The 13,209-nt window shown below is 35.5% G+C and overlaps 1 protein-coding gene across 1 annotated transcript in view; it reads right to left on the bottom strand.

Annotated features, from left to right (window-relative positions):
• LOC137630667 (4'-phosphopantetheine phosphatase) overlaps positions 1 to 13,209 on the bottom strand; it is a 110,955-nt gene that overhangs the window by 35,516 nt on the left and 62,230 nt on the right. The window contains exons 12-13 of the mRNA XM_068362281.1: positions 9,663 to 9,855; positions 3,913 to 4,067 (exon numbers count right to left, since the gene is read on the bottom strand). Coding sequence (XP_068218382.1) covers positions 3,913 to 4,067; positions 9,663 to 9,855 — 348 coding nt within the window. The remainder of the gene's footprint in view (positions 1 to 3,912; positions 4,068 to 9,662; positions 9,856 to 13,209) is intronic.

Consider the following 13,209-nt stretch of genomic DNA (forward strand, 5'->3'; position numbering starts at 1 on the left):
TAATGGTAACTGCCATGTAGGTTTTGATTGACTGCCCAAAGGTAATCCAATCGAATGGATGAGAACCAGATTGAAAAATCAATGGCTGATATAGAGTTGTGGAATGCACTATACCTATTTGGAGAGCTATCATTCTTTAGTATTGGATCATTGTTGTCGACTAATTCTTAAACGAGATTACCCCATCTATCACACATTTCCACCACATAAAGTATGTTTTGCATTAAAATCACCCATTAATATAAAGGGGAGGGAGATGATTGATTAGGTCTTGGAGGTCAAAAGGTCTAAGAGGAAAAGTTTTAAAGAAAGTTCAAGACATAGCAAGCATAAAGGGATTTTTTTCATGATATGCATCCTAACAGCACATACAGTACCTGTAGTGGTGTACTGAGAAGGATGGTTTCAAATTTTACAGACTTGTGAATAATAAAACCTGTGCCACCTTGAACTTTTAGAGCTTGCAAAGGAGGGGCTCTACAAAAAGAATGAGTCCAGGATTAAATGGTTTGTTGCTGATCTTGGTTTCCAGTAGACAAATTATCTTTGCATCCAAGAACCAGTGGAAAGGTTTTAATTGATCAATACTAGTACTTATACCTCTAAAGTTCCACTGGATGATGGACATTATCTTTTATTATTAATTTTCTTTGTCTCATTTGTATTCTGGGACTTCTCAGATAAGGCCATGCAAGGATTAGAGATAGAAGGATTTACTAGACCATTGCTCTCCTTTTCTTTATTTCTAGAAGTCAGATTGGCAGAGCAAGCAAATCGGACTTACTGCCTACAAACAAAGACTCTCTGGCCTTCTGAGAACAACAAAGGAAGTTGAAAATGTTGATATTTTTTAAAGCTTATCACAAACAAAACTTGGCAGGTATGTGATAATTAGCATGTCATATTGTTAGCAACACCACAAGAACTAACAATAATTTTTTCTCCTCGGTCGTTATGCACATTGAACGTCAAGTCGTTCTATAAATGATGCGTAAGCTTACTACAAGCAATCGCCGACTTACAATGGAGGTAGGGACCGAGAGTCGCTTAGTAAGTTGATCTTGAACTAGAAAAGTAAAGTTTTCGTAGATTTATTAAGCTGCGTTATGATTCGGCAATCATCCAAGTCATATCTTATCAATATTTTCTCACTGTATATCATTATTTAATTTTCTTGTTCCATAGGATATCATATGCTCTAATAAAGCATTATTGTATACTATTTTTTCAATTTCGGAAACATTTTACCTTTGGTTGTGATCAGCTGTGCTGTTGATCTAAAGATCCTGCTACCATATCGAGATAATGCGTACATACACATACGAATGGCGTATTGTTTATATAATTTCTTAATTTATTTGAAATATATTCATGATGAATATTACATCAGCACCAGTACATTACGGAATATCAGTTTTCACATAGTTCGTTTATAGCCAGTATTATTAATCATACAAATACGCTCTCTCTCTTTTCTGTGTGTGAGTGCGTGCCTACGGCTAGTTCCTTTTTAAAGCTTCATACAGTATCTAAATTTTAGTTCACTATTAAACCTTCATTTTACACTAGAAATTATTGTTTAATTGAGGTTTATTAAAGCATGTTTGTATGCTATTTCCAAATTTCAGGTTTATTTCAATATTCAACTATTACTTTGGTTTTACTTTTGGTAGGCATCAGCTGATCTCAAGGTCACGGTACTGAACTACGATTATGTGCATATATCATTTATTTAATTTTCCTACTTAAAATATCTTTATAATAAATATTACAGCAAATCAAACAATCAATATTTCTCTCTCTCCCTCATTACTCGATGTTTCTATTATGGGAATATTAGTAATGCATCAAAAGGAAATCACTTGATTTGCCACTTGCCTTTCACCAGAAATATGGCGTCATCAGACTTTTTTTACTTAAATTTAAAGTAAGTAGTACCATTTTCATAACTAGTGATACAGACCACAGAACACTTGATACTGTTATTCGGTGCTTTGATGGTGGGGAAAAATGTAATAAATTATTTGGTAACGCGCCGAAAAAATGTCAGACACGTGACGTAAACTCTACAGTGAATGACTTGCAAAATATGTAAATCCCTTTTCTTCTTTCTTGCAAGAAATGAAAGAAAATACTAACTTACCAAGCAAAAGTATTTAATTTCATAATGTAAAAGGAAATATATTATTTTTAAAAAACAAATTTGTCCTAATAGTGTGCTTTCTTTGGATAAATATCGATCTGCTATCAGATATTAAATAAAAATAGCGTAGAGTCATATTTACGCTACGCAACATTCATAATAACCAATACAGGCCCACAAAATACTTACTTTGCATCGTTACTTGATATTTTGATAATGAGAATACTAATTCTAGTCGTTAGTCTATTGGAAGGAAATCACTGTATTGCCTGATCGCTTTCTGCCAGTAATATGAAGTCACCAGACATATGATATGAACTCAACATATACTAAAATTTACTTAATGTACTTTTTACTGAAAATGGATATTGTATATCATCAATAAAAGAAAATATTAATTTACCAAGGTAAATCAGTTTATTTCTATACAAGAATATAATTATTTCCTAGGAAATATTTGTCCTATTAGCGTACTATTTCCAATAGACTTGTGACGTCATCACCCTGACAAAAAATGTCGTAAAGTCGAACAGTCATAAGTCGCATGTCGTAAAGTCGAACAGTCATAAGTCGCATGTCGTAAAGTCAAACAGTCATAAGTCGCATGTCGTAAAGTCGAACAGTCATAAGTCGCATGTCGTAAAGTCGAACAGTCATAAGTCGCATGTCGTAAAGTCGAACAGTCATAAGTCGCATGTCGTAAAGTCGAACAGTCATAAGTCGCATGTCGTAAAGTCGAACAGTCATAAGTCGCATGTCATAAAGTCGAACAGTCATAAGTCGCATGTCGTAAGTCAACGATTACCTGTACTGTGCAGTATAAATTGTTTAGTACTATAAACACAAGAACTTGGGCATATTTCCCCAAGAAGAACAATGAAACATCGAAGTCCTCACAACGGTTATATAAATCGCAGTTCTTTCCTTGTGCAGGAATGATAATAAATCCAGCAGGGATGACAATAAATAAATCTGGAAGGGGATTCGTCTTGAACTTACCACAGCGACTGAAAAACTGAACTATGTGAAACTGTTGACGTGTTACTTATAATTAACCACTTTTTCATACTTTACCAGGTGCATATATCTTTTGATAGGAATAAAAATGGGAAAATCTAATAAATTTTGGAGGTTAACATTGATGAACCGAGATTCTGAAGAAGCAGCAATACGAACATCAAGGGAGATTAGTAGAAACAAAAGCAATCTTAATAATAAAAATTTTCAATTCTATATTCACCTGATATTCATATACTGTACATGCAATGTGAACATCAGGCGAGTATAAAAACGAAACAGTTCATTACTAAAATTCTGTTTTTCTCAATGTTTTTCCAATCATTGACTTTACTCAGAATTACAATTTTATTTGCTCTCATTTACAGTATACTATACTACTATAGATGTTGATATTAATAGTACAGTATCTACTAATTTTCATAAAATAAATCAGGTCATTAATCTTTAATATAAATATCTTCTAAAAATAAAATATATGAGAGAGAGAGAGAGAGAGAGAGAGAGAGAGAGAGAGAGAGAGAGAGAGAGAGAGAGAGAGAGAGAGTTTGTGTGTGTGTGTATAGCATACTAAAATTAACATGTACAGTAATCTCAATCTCCCATAAATCTCTGTACTTATGTTGATAGTGAGAGCAATTTTGATATTGTTTAGAAGAGAAATCATGCAGTTTATTCACATCCTTAATTTTTTCTCTTGATAACATTTGTGAAAATAAATATAAAATAATTATACCACAAGAATACCTTACCCTTGTTCCCCTTATAAGAAGTTCACGAGCAAATGGTATTATTCCTAGGACAACATCACAGCCAGAGTTATCTAAAAATATTGCCGCACATTTATGAGATGAGCAATTCTGTCGCTTAATCCATGCATCTAGGTCATCGTGAAGCCAAGGACGGGCTGCAAATATTAGTATGATTAGATTAAACGTAATGCAGTAGTAAGATTTGTGAAAAATCAAAGTCATTTGTGATATTTTTCCTCCAGACAGTAAGAAAATGGCCAGTTTTCCTATAGAATATATTAATTTGGAAATGAATAATCTATTAATTGGGTTATAAAGTAACCGACATTTAATCCCTAAACTAGAGAAAGGTACACAGTACAGAAGGGTTGCCAAATATGCAAGAATTTGGTCGATCAACAGCTTTGCATATATGGAAAATGGCATATTTTGAAAAATATAACAGGAATAATTCCATTAGTGCCAAGGCAACTTACCCATTCAAACATTTTGAATACCCATTTTTAATACTTTCTATAAACTATATTGTAATACTGTATTGTTTCTCATATTAAAATTGATCAATTTTATATTACAAACAATACAGTATTATTAACTTGAAAAAAGGTTAAAATTACACACAGGATGGGCGTAAATACATAATTTCCGTGTGCAAGATGATCTAAAATTAGGACAAATTTTAATGAATTTAGGTCATATTTGTTATATGAGACAAATGGTGAATGACAAAACCATCACTGTATAGGCTAGCTTTTACTGTGCCATTTAAAATCCAAAATTAACTAAATAAAGGCGATTTTATATCATATTTTTTCTATACATGCCACTTGAAATGGAAACAACTGTTTTCTTCAAGTTTCATCATCAATCGCAAAGGACAAATTATTATTATTATTATTTGCTAAGCTACAACCCTAGCTGGAAAAGCAAAATGCTATAAGCCCAGGGGCCCCAACAGGGAAAATAGCCCAGTAAGGAAAGGAAAGAAGGAAAAATAAAATATTTTAAGACGAGTAACATTAAAATAAATATTTCCTATATAAACTATGAAAACTTTAACAAAACAAGAGGAAGAGAAATTAAATAGAATAGTGTGCCTGATTGTACCCTCAAGCAAGAGAACTCTAACCCAAGACAGTGGAAGACCATGGTACAGAGGCTATGGCACTACCCAAGACTAGAGAACAATGGTTTGATTTTGGAGTGTCCTTCTCCTAGAAGAGCTGCTTACCATAGCTAAAGAGTCTCTTCTACCCTTACTAAGAGGAAAGTAGCCACAGAACAAATACAGTGCAGTAGTTAACCCCTTGAGCGAAGAAGAATTGTTTAGTAACCTCAGTGTTGTCAGGTGTGTGAGGACAGAGGAGAATCTGTTAAGAATAGGCCAGACTATTCGGCGTATGTGTAGGCAAAGAGAAAGAACCGTAACCAAAGAGAAGGATCCAACGTAGTACTGTCTGGCCAGTCAAAGGACCCCATAACTCTCTGGCGGTAGTATTTCAACGGGCGGCTGGTGCCTTGGCCAACCTACTAACTGATGCATTCACACATCTGTGTACTGTATAGGTTAACTTTTGCAGCAACAAATATTTCGCCAAGTATTGATTATGTAATGATTTTGTTATTATTAGTACAATATTGTTTTACAGTACAGTACTTGCTTTTTCATTAGAACTTCAAAAAAGAAAAGAAAAAAAAATGAAAAGAAGGAAATTTTACGTCATGTTTTTCCTAAACATACCGCCTAAAACAGAAACCATTCGTTTGTTGACGTTTCATCACCGATCATAACCAACAAACAAATGAACCCATTTAAAAATCTGTGTATAGGCTAGCTTTTACAGCTACAGATATTTCACCAACTATTGTTTATGAAATGATTTTGTTATTACTGGTATTGTTTTACTTGCTTTTTTCTTAGAACTTCAAAATAAATGATATGAAAGGGATTTTACATCATGTTTTTCCTAAAAATGCCGACTTAAACAGAGAGCATTCCTTTTTTTACATTCGGTTGCCATCATAACAAACAAACAAACACATTAAACATCTAAGTGTCAAGTAATGTTATTGAAAATATTTTACTTACAGTATCCCTAAAAATTCCTACACACATCACCAAACAAGAAATTCATATTGTTTTTGTTTAGTAAAAAATAACAAACTACTGCTACTCACAGTACAGTAAATTACAATAATTCCAAAATTTTACAAAGGATAATTTTACATTGTTTCTAAAATATTTTAACTAACTTAATTTATAAGTCAGTTTAATTTCATATCAACTTGTACCTACATTAATTATGGAGCCACTAACACAAACCAAGAAAGTACAAGACTAGTTTTAAATTACATCTTTGAAGTGACAAAGATAATGGTGTGAGATTGGAGAAAGTGAGGGTAATTTTAATCATGATGGATCTTTTATGAAAAATAAATATTATCCTAATCTAAATGTTATTACTACTGTCATTAACAAAAACCACTTAAATCATCAAAAGGTTATACGAAGAGGAAAAGATAAAGGTTGCTGAGAATGTAACCACAACTCAATGTTTACATTTTCTCAGCTGGATTTGCATAGAGAAAAGTTGATGTCATTGTAGACATGGAATTTTGCCTTAAATAAGATATTTATAATGAAATTATGCCAATAAAATGTGAGGTAAATATGGGTGTTACATTTATTATCAGTTATCGTACCTACACCTACACTAGATTACTAATACTTGAAAAGACAATAGTAGATGTAATACATTTTGTGGCAGGTGACTCCCAGCCTTTGAATGGCTTTGCAGATAAAAAAAAAAAAAAAGATTTTTGAGAACTATCGCACAATTTGAACGCCCATATTTCGGAACCCTACTGTACTATTATTCTAATATCATCATCCTGTTTTATACCAGGAGTGAATTAAAATATTTCTTTCCCCTGATAACAAAGGATTGGATATCAAATCATATGACAATTTTCCCCTGCATTTTCTTTCAATAAATATAATTTCTTCCTAGACTTACCCAACAACTCCCAGCCTTTGAATGGCTTTGCAGATAAAAAAAAAAAAAAATTTTTTGAGAACTATCGAACAATTTGAACGCCCATATTTCGGAACCCTACTGTACTATTATTCTAATATCACCATCCTGTTTTATACCAGGAGTTAATTAAAATATTTCTTTCCCCACATATCAAAGGATTGGATATCAAATCATATGACAATTTTCCCCTGCATTTTCTTTTAATAAATATAATTTCTTCCTAGACTTACCCAACAACAGTCTAATAAAAATGAAAAAATCATAAACATTCAAAAGAAAACTCATCACAAAATATGAATTAGCCTTAAATTTTAGGCAACTTCCATGTCATGTCATGTTAAAAATCACTAACAAATTTCAATTTACTTATATTTTCTGAATTTGATTTAGATAGGGTAAGTTAATACACTCAAACTTATAAGTTCTGAATACAGTATATTTAAAGGAATGTCATTAAAGATATGATTTTCTTAAAACATAATTATTTTTTTTTCAATACAAATTCAGTGCTTTTACATAAGTTATTTGTGCATCTATGTAATTGTTTGGTAATCAAATACTAGCAGGAAGAAACACCTGTTACTCCAAGTAGGTTAACATATGGGCATATACTTCCAAGTTTTCCAGTTACTAAACTGTTTCACTTCTAGTAAGATCTGCGGATTTGTGGCAGAACAGCAGATCTGGGAGTAAGGCAATTAGGGTAAGAGTAATGTACATTGAAAAAAAGTTAATTTTATTCAAATTAAATAAAATTTGTTTCACCATGAATTAATTTCTCATACATAACATGAATATCAACTTAGATGTGAGAAAGCTGAACTGTAGAAGAAAAGAGTTAGACGAGTCCTGAGAAGATATATGTATTGATAAACCCAAAAGAATGATGGACCATGTTGCAAAAGAATAAGAGGCTTGATATTATATGGGTGTGGTTGAAGAACAAAAACATTCTATTGTATCTTTTAAAGATGTAGAAGAATGTGAACATGGGAACTCCATGAAAAAAGGGGAATTATGAAGGTGAGAAAGGTTAATTCCAATACCAAAAAATACTACCAAGCCAAAGGAATAAGAGTGCAAACTTATCAGCAATGTCCCTTAAATAATGAATAGTGAATCCCATTTGACAACTCCAATAGCCAGCACTTGAAAACTATATTCATCTCTATATTAACTTTTAAGAAAAAATCATCAAGAAAAAATCAATCAATTGTTTCCTAATTACATTCATGCATACCTTGGCTAAATCTACCTCTTGGTCTGCATCTTTCTTAAAGACTAAATTTTCTTTCCTAAACCAGAAAGATAGTGTTCCTAGAATTTTTTTATTGATCAATCTTGCGGATATAACTAAGACTTCTCTAACCAAAAGTTTTTGTTTTGTCAAGCTAAAAACCCTAACTGAACATTATCCTCCTCTTTCTTAGCTTATGGGGACAAAGAAGGAATAGCAGATTACAAATTGACCCTATTGCCTTGAAGTTGAGTATTTACTATGTAGTTGGATTGGATTGAAATTATCAATTAGGGTTCTCTAGTCCAATGCTGGGCCTAGGAGGCTCTTCAGCACCCAAGTGAAACTGGAGTAAACCCTGCAGCTCCACTTAGAAGTAAAAGTTAAGAAGTTAAACAGCAAGATGGAAGAAGAAAGGATGAAGGAATGAAGGTTATGTAGAAGGATATAAATGGCTGCAAAAAAAAAAAAGAAAAAAAAAGTTGACCGATTCCCAATTCCTAAATTAGTGACCTGGCAGGGAAGACCATGAAGCTTACTCTCTTTTTTAGCAGAAGCATTGGCCAGGGAAAATTCAGTTCAGTCAGTTGGGTCAAGGAGAAATAATTGAGACAAGGGTTCATAAGGAGATTTGTTCAAACACTTCAGAATTCAACAAACATTCTAACTAGATAACCTGATTGGTGTGGTACGAGCTTCCTTCTTGAAGTGCTGGTAAAGTTTCTAGCATTCCAGAGACTAAAACATCTATTCCTTGGAAATGAAAAGTTTTGACTCGGCAGATGACAAAGGAAGGGTGCTAAAGAGGAGCTATCAGCATGATTGTAAGATTCTCTAACACTTCATAGATCTTATTGATTACTTGTCAGATCAGGGAATAAAAGGAAAGTCATGTGTACCAAATTTTTTCCACGGATACAAAAGTATACTAGCAATTAGACCAAACACTGAATGATATATCTCCTCTTTCCATATATGAGGAAGACAACATCTCTTCACTTGTATAAAAACAGTGGAGCCTAAGTTTAGTGATACGTAGTATGCCAAAATGTGAGAACCTCAGTAGAATAAAAAAAGTTATCATTTCAAAGTCCGATCGTAGAGTGGTGAGCTTGTGTTTGATATAGCCAAACAACTTTTCACTTTGGGTATCAACTTACTTTACTACAGATAAAGTGAAGTTATTTAATATATTTGCCCTATATGGTGTTTTCCTTTATCAATTTTATGCATGGAAGTATTATAAACCATGTGAAATCCTCTATAATAAGCAATTTTGTGGGTTTAGAAAGGATTAATCCAATTTACATTTAATTTAATCGGGAAAATTAACTGTGTTCAAACAGCCATCTGAAATAAAGTTCAACCTTCGAGGATCCACGCTCTTACAATGTACAGAGTAGTATACAGTACAAAATTTTTCATAACAATTACAATTACTACAACATGAACAAAATCATTATGTATTACTGTACCTTGGAGCTTATCAGCAGCTTCTTTAAATCCTAAACCATCTTCCATTAACTTCACAACTTCCTTTGCTCCCCAATCAAAAACGTTACCGGCAAGAACACCTCGCACAAGAACCTCTTGTCTTTCATCATGCTCTAAAGTGTCCAAGAACGTGAGGTGGTCACCTAATAGTTTCAGAGCATTTTCATTTTCCAACTGAAAATAGTAAACATCATGATTTCAACATAACAAATTTGAAAATTCACTGAAAATTATCAAATGAAATTAAATTGCTTTGATCAGACCAGATGATGTAGTTTTATCCAAAATAAGATTTAGTATAATAGAATTTTGTTACATGTTAGAAGAAAAAAAAAATATGCAAAAATGTAGTCCAGATGTTACAGTATAATACCAATTTATTAACTATTACAGAAGTACCTTGGTATACGAGTTTAATTCATTCCAAAAGCAAGCTTGTAACCCAAATTGTTTGTAATAAAAAAAAAAAAAGTTACACATGTCCATATCATAAACACAGATACTCTCATTTTTAAAGGTTTGTAATCTATATTAATAAAACAAAGTTTCTGTGTTCATCACAATTTGCAGCTCAGGCCTTTGACTTTCTTCACTGCAATTTATATAAAACAAGGTTTCGAGGACCCCAGTTATTCATACAAGCAAAAAAAACTCTACTTTTGTATCTTGAAAAATACTTTGCCAACCACAACAGGAAATTAAAGTGTAGCAAGTTGAAAATAGATAAGCAATATGACAAATTTGTAGATAATTTGTATTATGTTATTTTTATTAGTAAAATAAATTTTTGAATATACTTACCCGATAATCATGTAGCTGTCAACTCCGTTGCCCGACAGAATTCTATGGAGGGATACGCCAGCTATCACAATACTAGAAGGGGGTGTACTTACCAGCGCCACCTGTGGCCAGGTACTCAAGTACTTCTTGTTGACACCTCCTCAATTATTCCTCGGTCCACTGGTTCTCTATGGGGAGGAAGGGAGGGTCGATTAAATCATGATTATCGGGTAAGTATATTCAAAAATTTATTTTACTAATAAAAATAACATTTTTCAATATTAAACTTACCCGATAATCATGTAGCTGATTCACACCCAGGGGGGTGGGTGAAAATCAGTGTACAAGATTAAAGGATAGCTAAGTATCCCATATTTCATATAACAGTTATCTCAAATAACAATGAAATAATAAGTACCTGGTAAGGAAGTCGAATTGAACCGTTACTCTGCCTCTTTTTTAAGTTCGTCTTCCTTACTGAGCGCAGCGTTCCTCTTGGAGGCTGAATCAACCCAAAGGTGCTAAAGTATATAGGGTTGCAACCCCTACTAAAGGACCTCTACAAAACCTCTAACCCAGGCGCTTCTCAAGAATGAATAGACCACCCGCCAAATCAAAAGGATGCGGAAGGCTTCTTAGCCTACCGTAACAACCATAAAAACAACAATAAAAGCATTCAAGAGAAAGGTTAAAAAAGGTTATGGGATTAAGGGAATGTAGTGGCTGAGCCCTCACCTACTACTGCACTCGCTGCTACGAATGGTCCCAGGGTGTAGCAGTTCTCGTAAAGAGACTGGACATCTTTAAGATAAAATGATGCAAACACTGACTTGCTCCTCCAATAGGTTGCATCCATTATGCTCTGCAGAGAACGGTTTTTATTAAAGGCCATCGAAGTAGCTACGGCTCTTACTTCGTGGGTCCTTACCTTCAGCAATGCAAGGTCTTCCTCCTTTAAGTGAGAATGGGCTTCTCTAATCAGAAGCCTTATATAATACGAAACCCCGTTCTTGGACATGGGCCTCGAAGGTTTCTTGATGGCACACCATAAGGCTTCTGACTGTCCTCGAATAGGTTTAGACCTCTTAAGATAATATTTGAGAGCTCTGACAGGGCAAAGAACTCTCTCTAGTTCGTTACCTACCATGTTGGAGAGGCTAGGTATTTCAAACGATCTAGGCCAAGGACGTGAAGGAAGTTCGTTCTTTGCTAGGAATCCGAGCTGAAAAGAACATGTTGCAGATTCGGTCGTGAAACCAATGTTCTTGCTGAAGGCATGAACCTCACTGACTCTCTTAGCTGTTGCAAGGCAGACGAGAAAAAGAGTCTTGAGGGTAAGGTCCTTGAAGGAAGCTGACTGGAGAGGTTCGAACCTAGATGACATAAGGAACCTTAAGACTACGTCTAGGTTCCAGCCTGGAGTGGATAGACGACGCTCTTTAGACGTCTCAAAAGACTTAAGAATGTCTTGAAGGTCCTTGTTGGAAGAAAGGTCCAAACCTCTGTGGCGGAGAACTGAAGCCAACATACTCCTATACCCTTTAATCGTAGGGGCTGAAAGGGATCTCTCATTCTTAAGATGTAGAAGGAAGTCAGCTATTTGGGTCACAGAGGTATTGGTAGAGGATATTGAATTGGCTCTACACCAGCTTCGGAAGACTGCCCACTTAGATTGGTTGACTCTACGAGTGGAAACCCTTCTTGCTCTGGCAATCGCACTGGCTGCCTCCTTCGAAAAGCCTCTAGCTCTAGCGAATCTTTCGACAGTCTGAAGGCAGTCAGCCGAAGAGCGTGGAGGTTTGGGTGCAACCTGTCTACGTGAGGTTGACGTAGAAGGTCCACTCTTAGAGGTAGAGTCCTGGGGATGTCGACTAGCCATTGAAGTACCTCTGTGAACCATTCTCTTGCAGGCCAAAGGGGAGCAACCAGCGTCAGCCGTGTCCCTTCGTGCGAGATGAATTTCTGCAGAACTTTGTTTATTATCTTGAACGGTGGGAATGCGTAAAGGTCGAGATGGGACCAGTTCAGTAGAAAAGCATCCACATGAACTGCTGCAGGGTCTGGAACAGGGGAACAGTACAGCGGAAGTCTCTTGGTTATGGAGGTGGCAAACAGATCTATGGTAGGTTGACCCCACAAGGTCCAAAGTCTGTTGCACACACTCTTGTGGAGGGTCCATTCCGTGGGAATGACCTGATTCCTTCTGCTTAGGCGATCTGCTGAGACGTTCATATTGCCCTGAATGAACCTCGTGACCAGTGAGGTTTAGACCTCTTGACCAAATGAGGAGGTCCCTTGCGATCTCGAATAGGCTCCTCGAATGGGTCCCTCCTTGCTTGGAGATGTAAGCCAAGGCTGTGGTGTTGTCTGAGTTCACCTCCACCACTTTGCCTAGCAGGAGGGACTTGAAGTTCAGCAGGGCTAAATGAACTGCTAGTAGCTCCTTGCAGTTGATGTGGAGCAATCCCTGTTCCTCGTTCCACGTTCCCGAGCATTCCCGTCCGTTCAAGGTCGCACCCCAGCCCGAGTCCGATGCATCTGAGAAGAGATGAAGATTGGGGGTCTGAATAGCCAACGATAGGCCCTCCCTGAGAAGGAGATTGTTCTTCCACCACAGGAGAGTGGTCTTCATCTCTTGGGTGATTGGGATAGAGACTGCTTCGAGAGTCGAACCCTTGTCCCAATGAGCTGCAAGATGGAATTGAAGAGGGCGGAGGTGGAGTCTCCCTAGCTCGACGAACAGGGCCA

Source organism: Palaemon carinicauda, chromosome 38 (genome assembly GCF_036898095.1).
Source record: "Palaemon carinicauda isolate YSFRI2023 chromosome 38, ASM3689809v2, whole genome shotgun sequence".
NCBI lineage: Eukaryota > Metazoa > Arthropoda > Malacostraca > Decapoda > Palaemonidae > Palaemon > Palaemon carinicauda.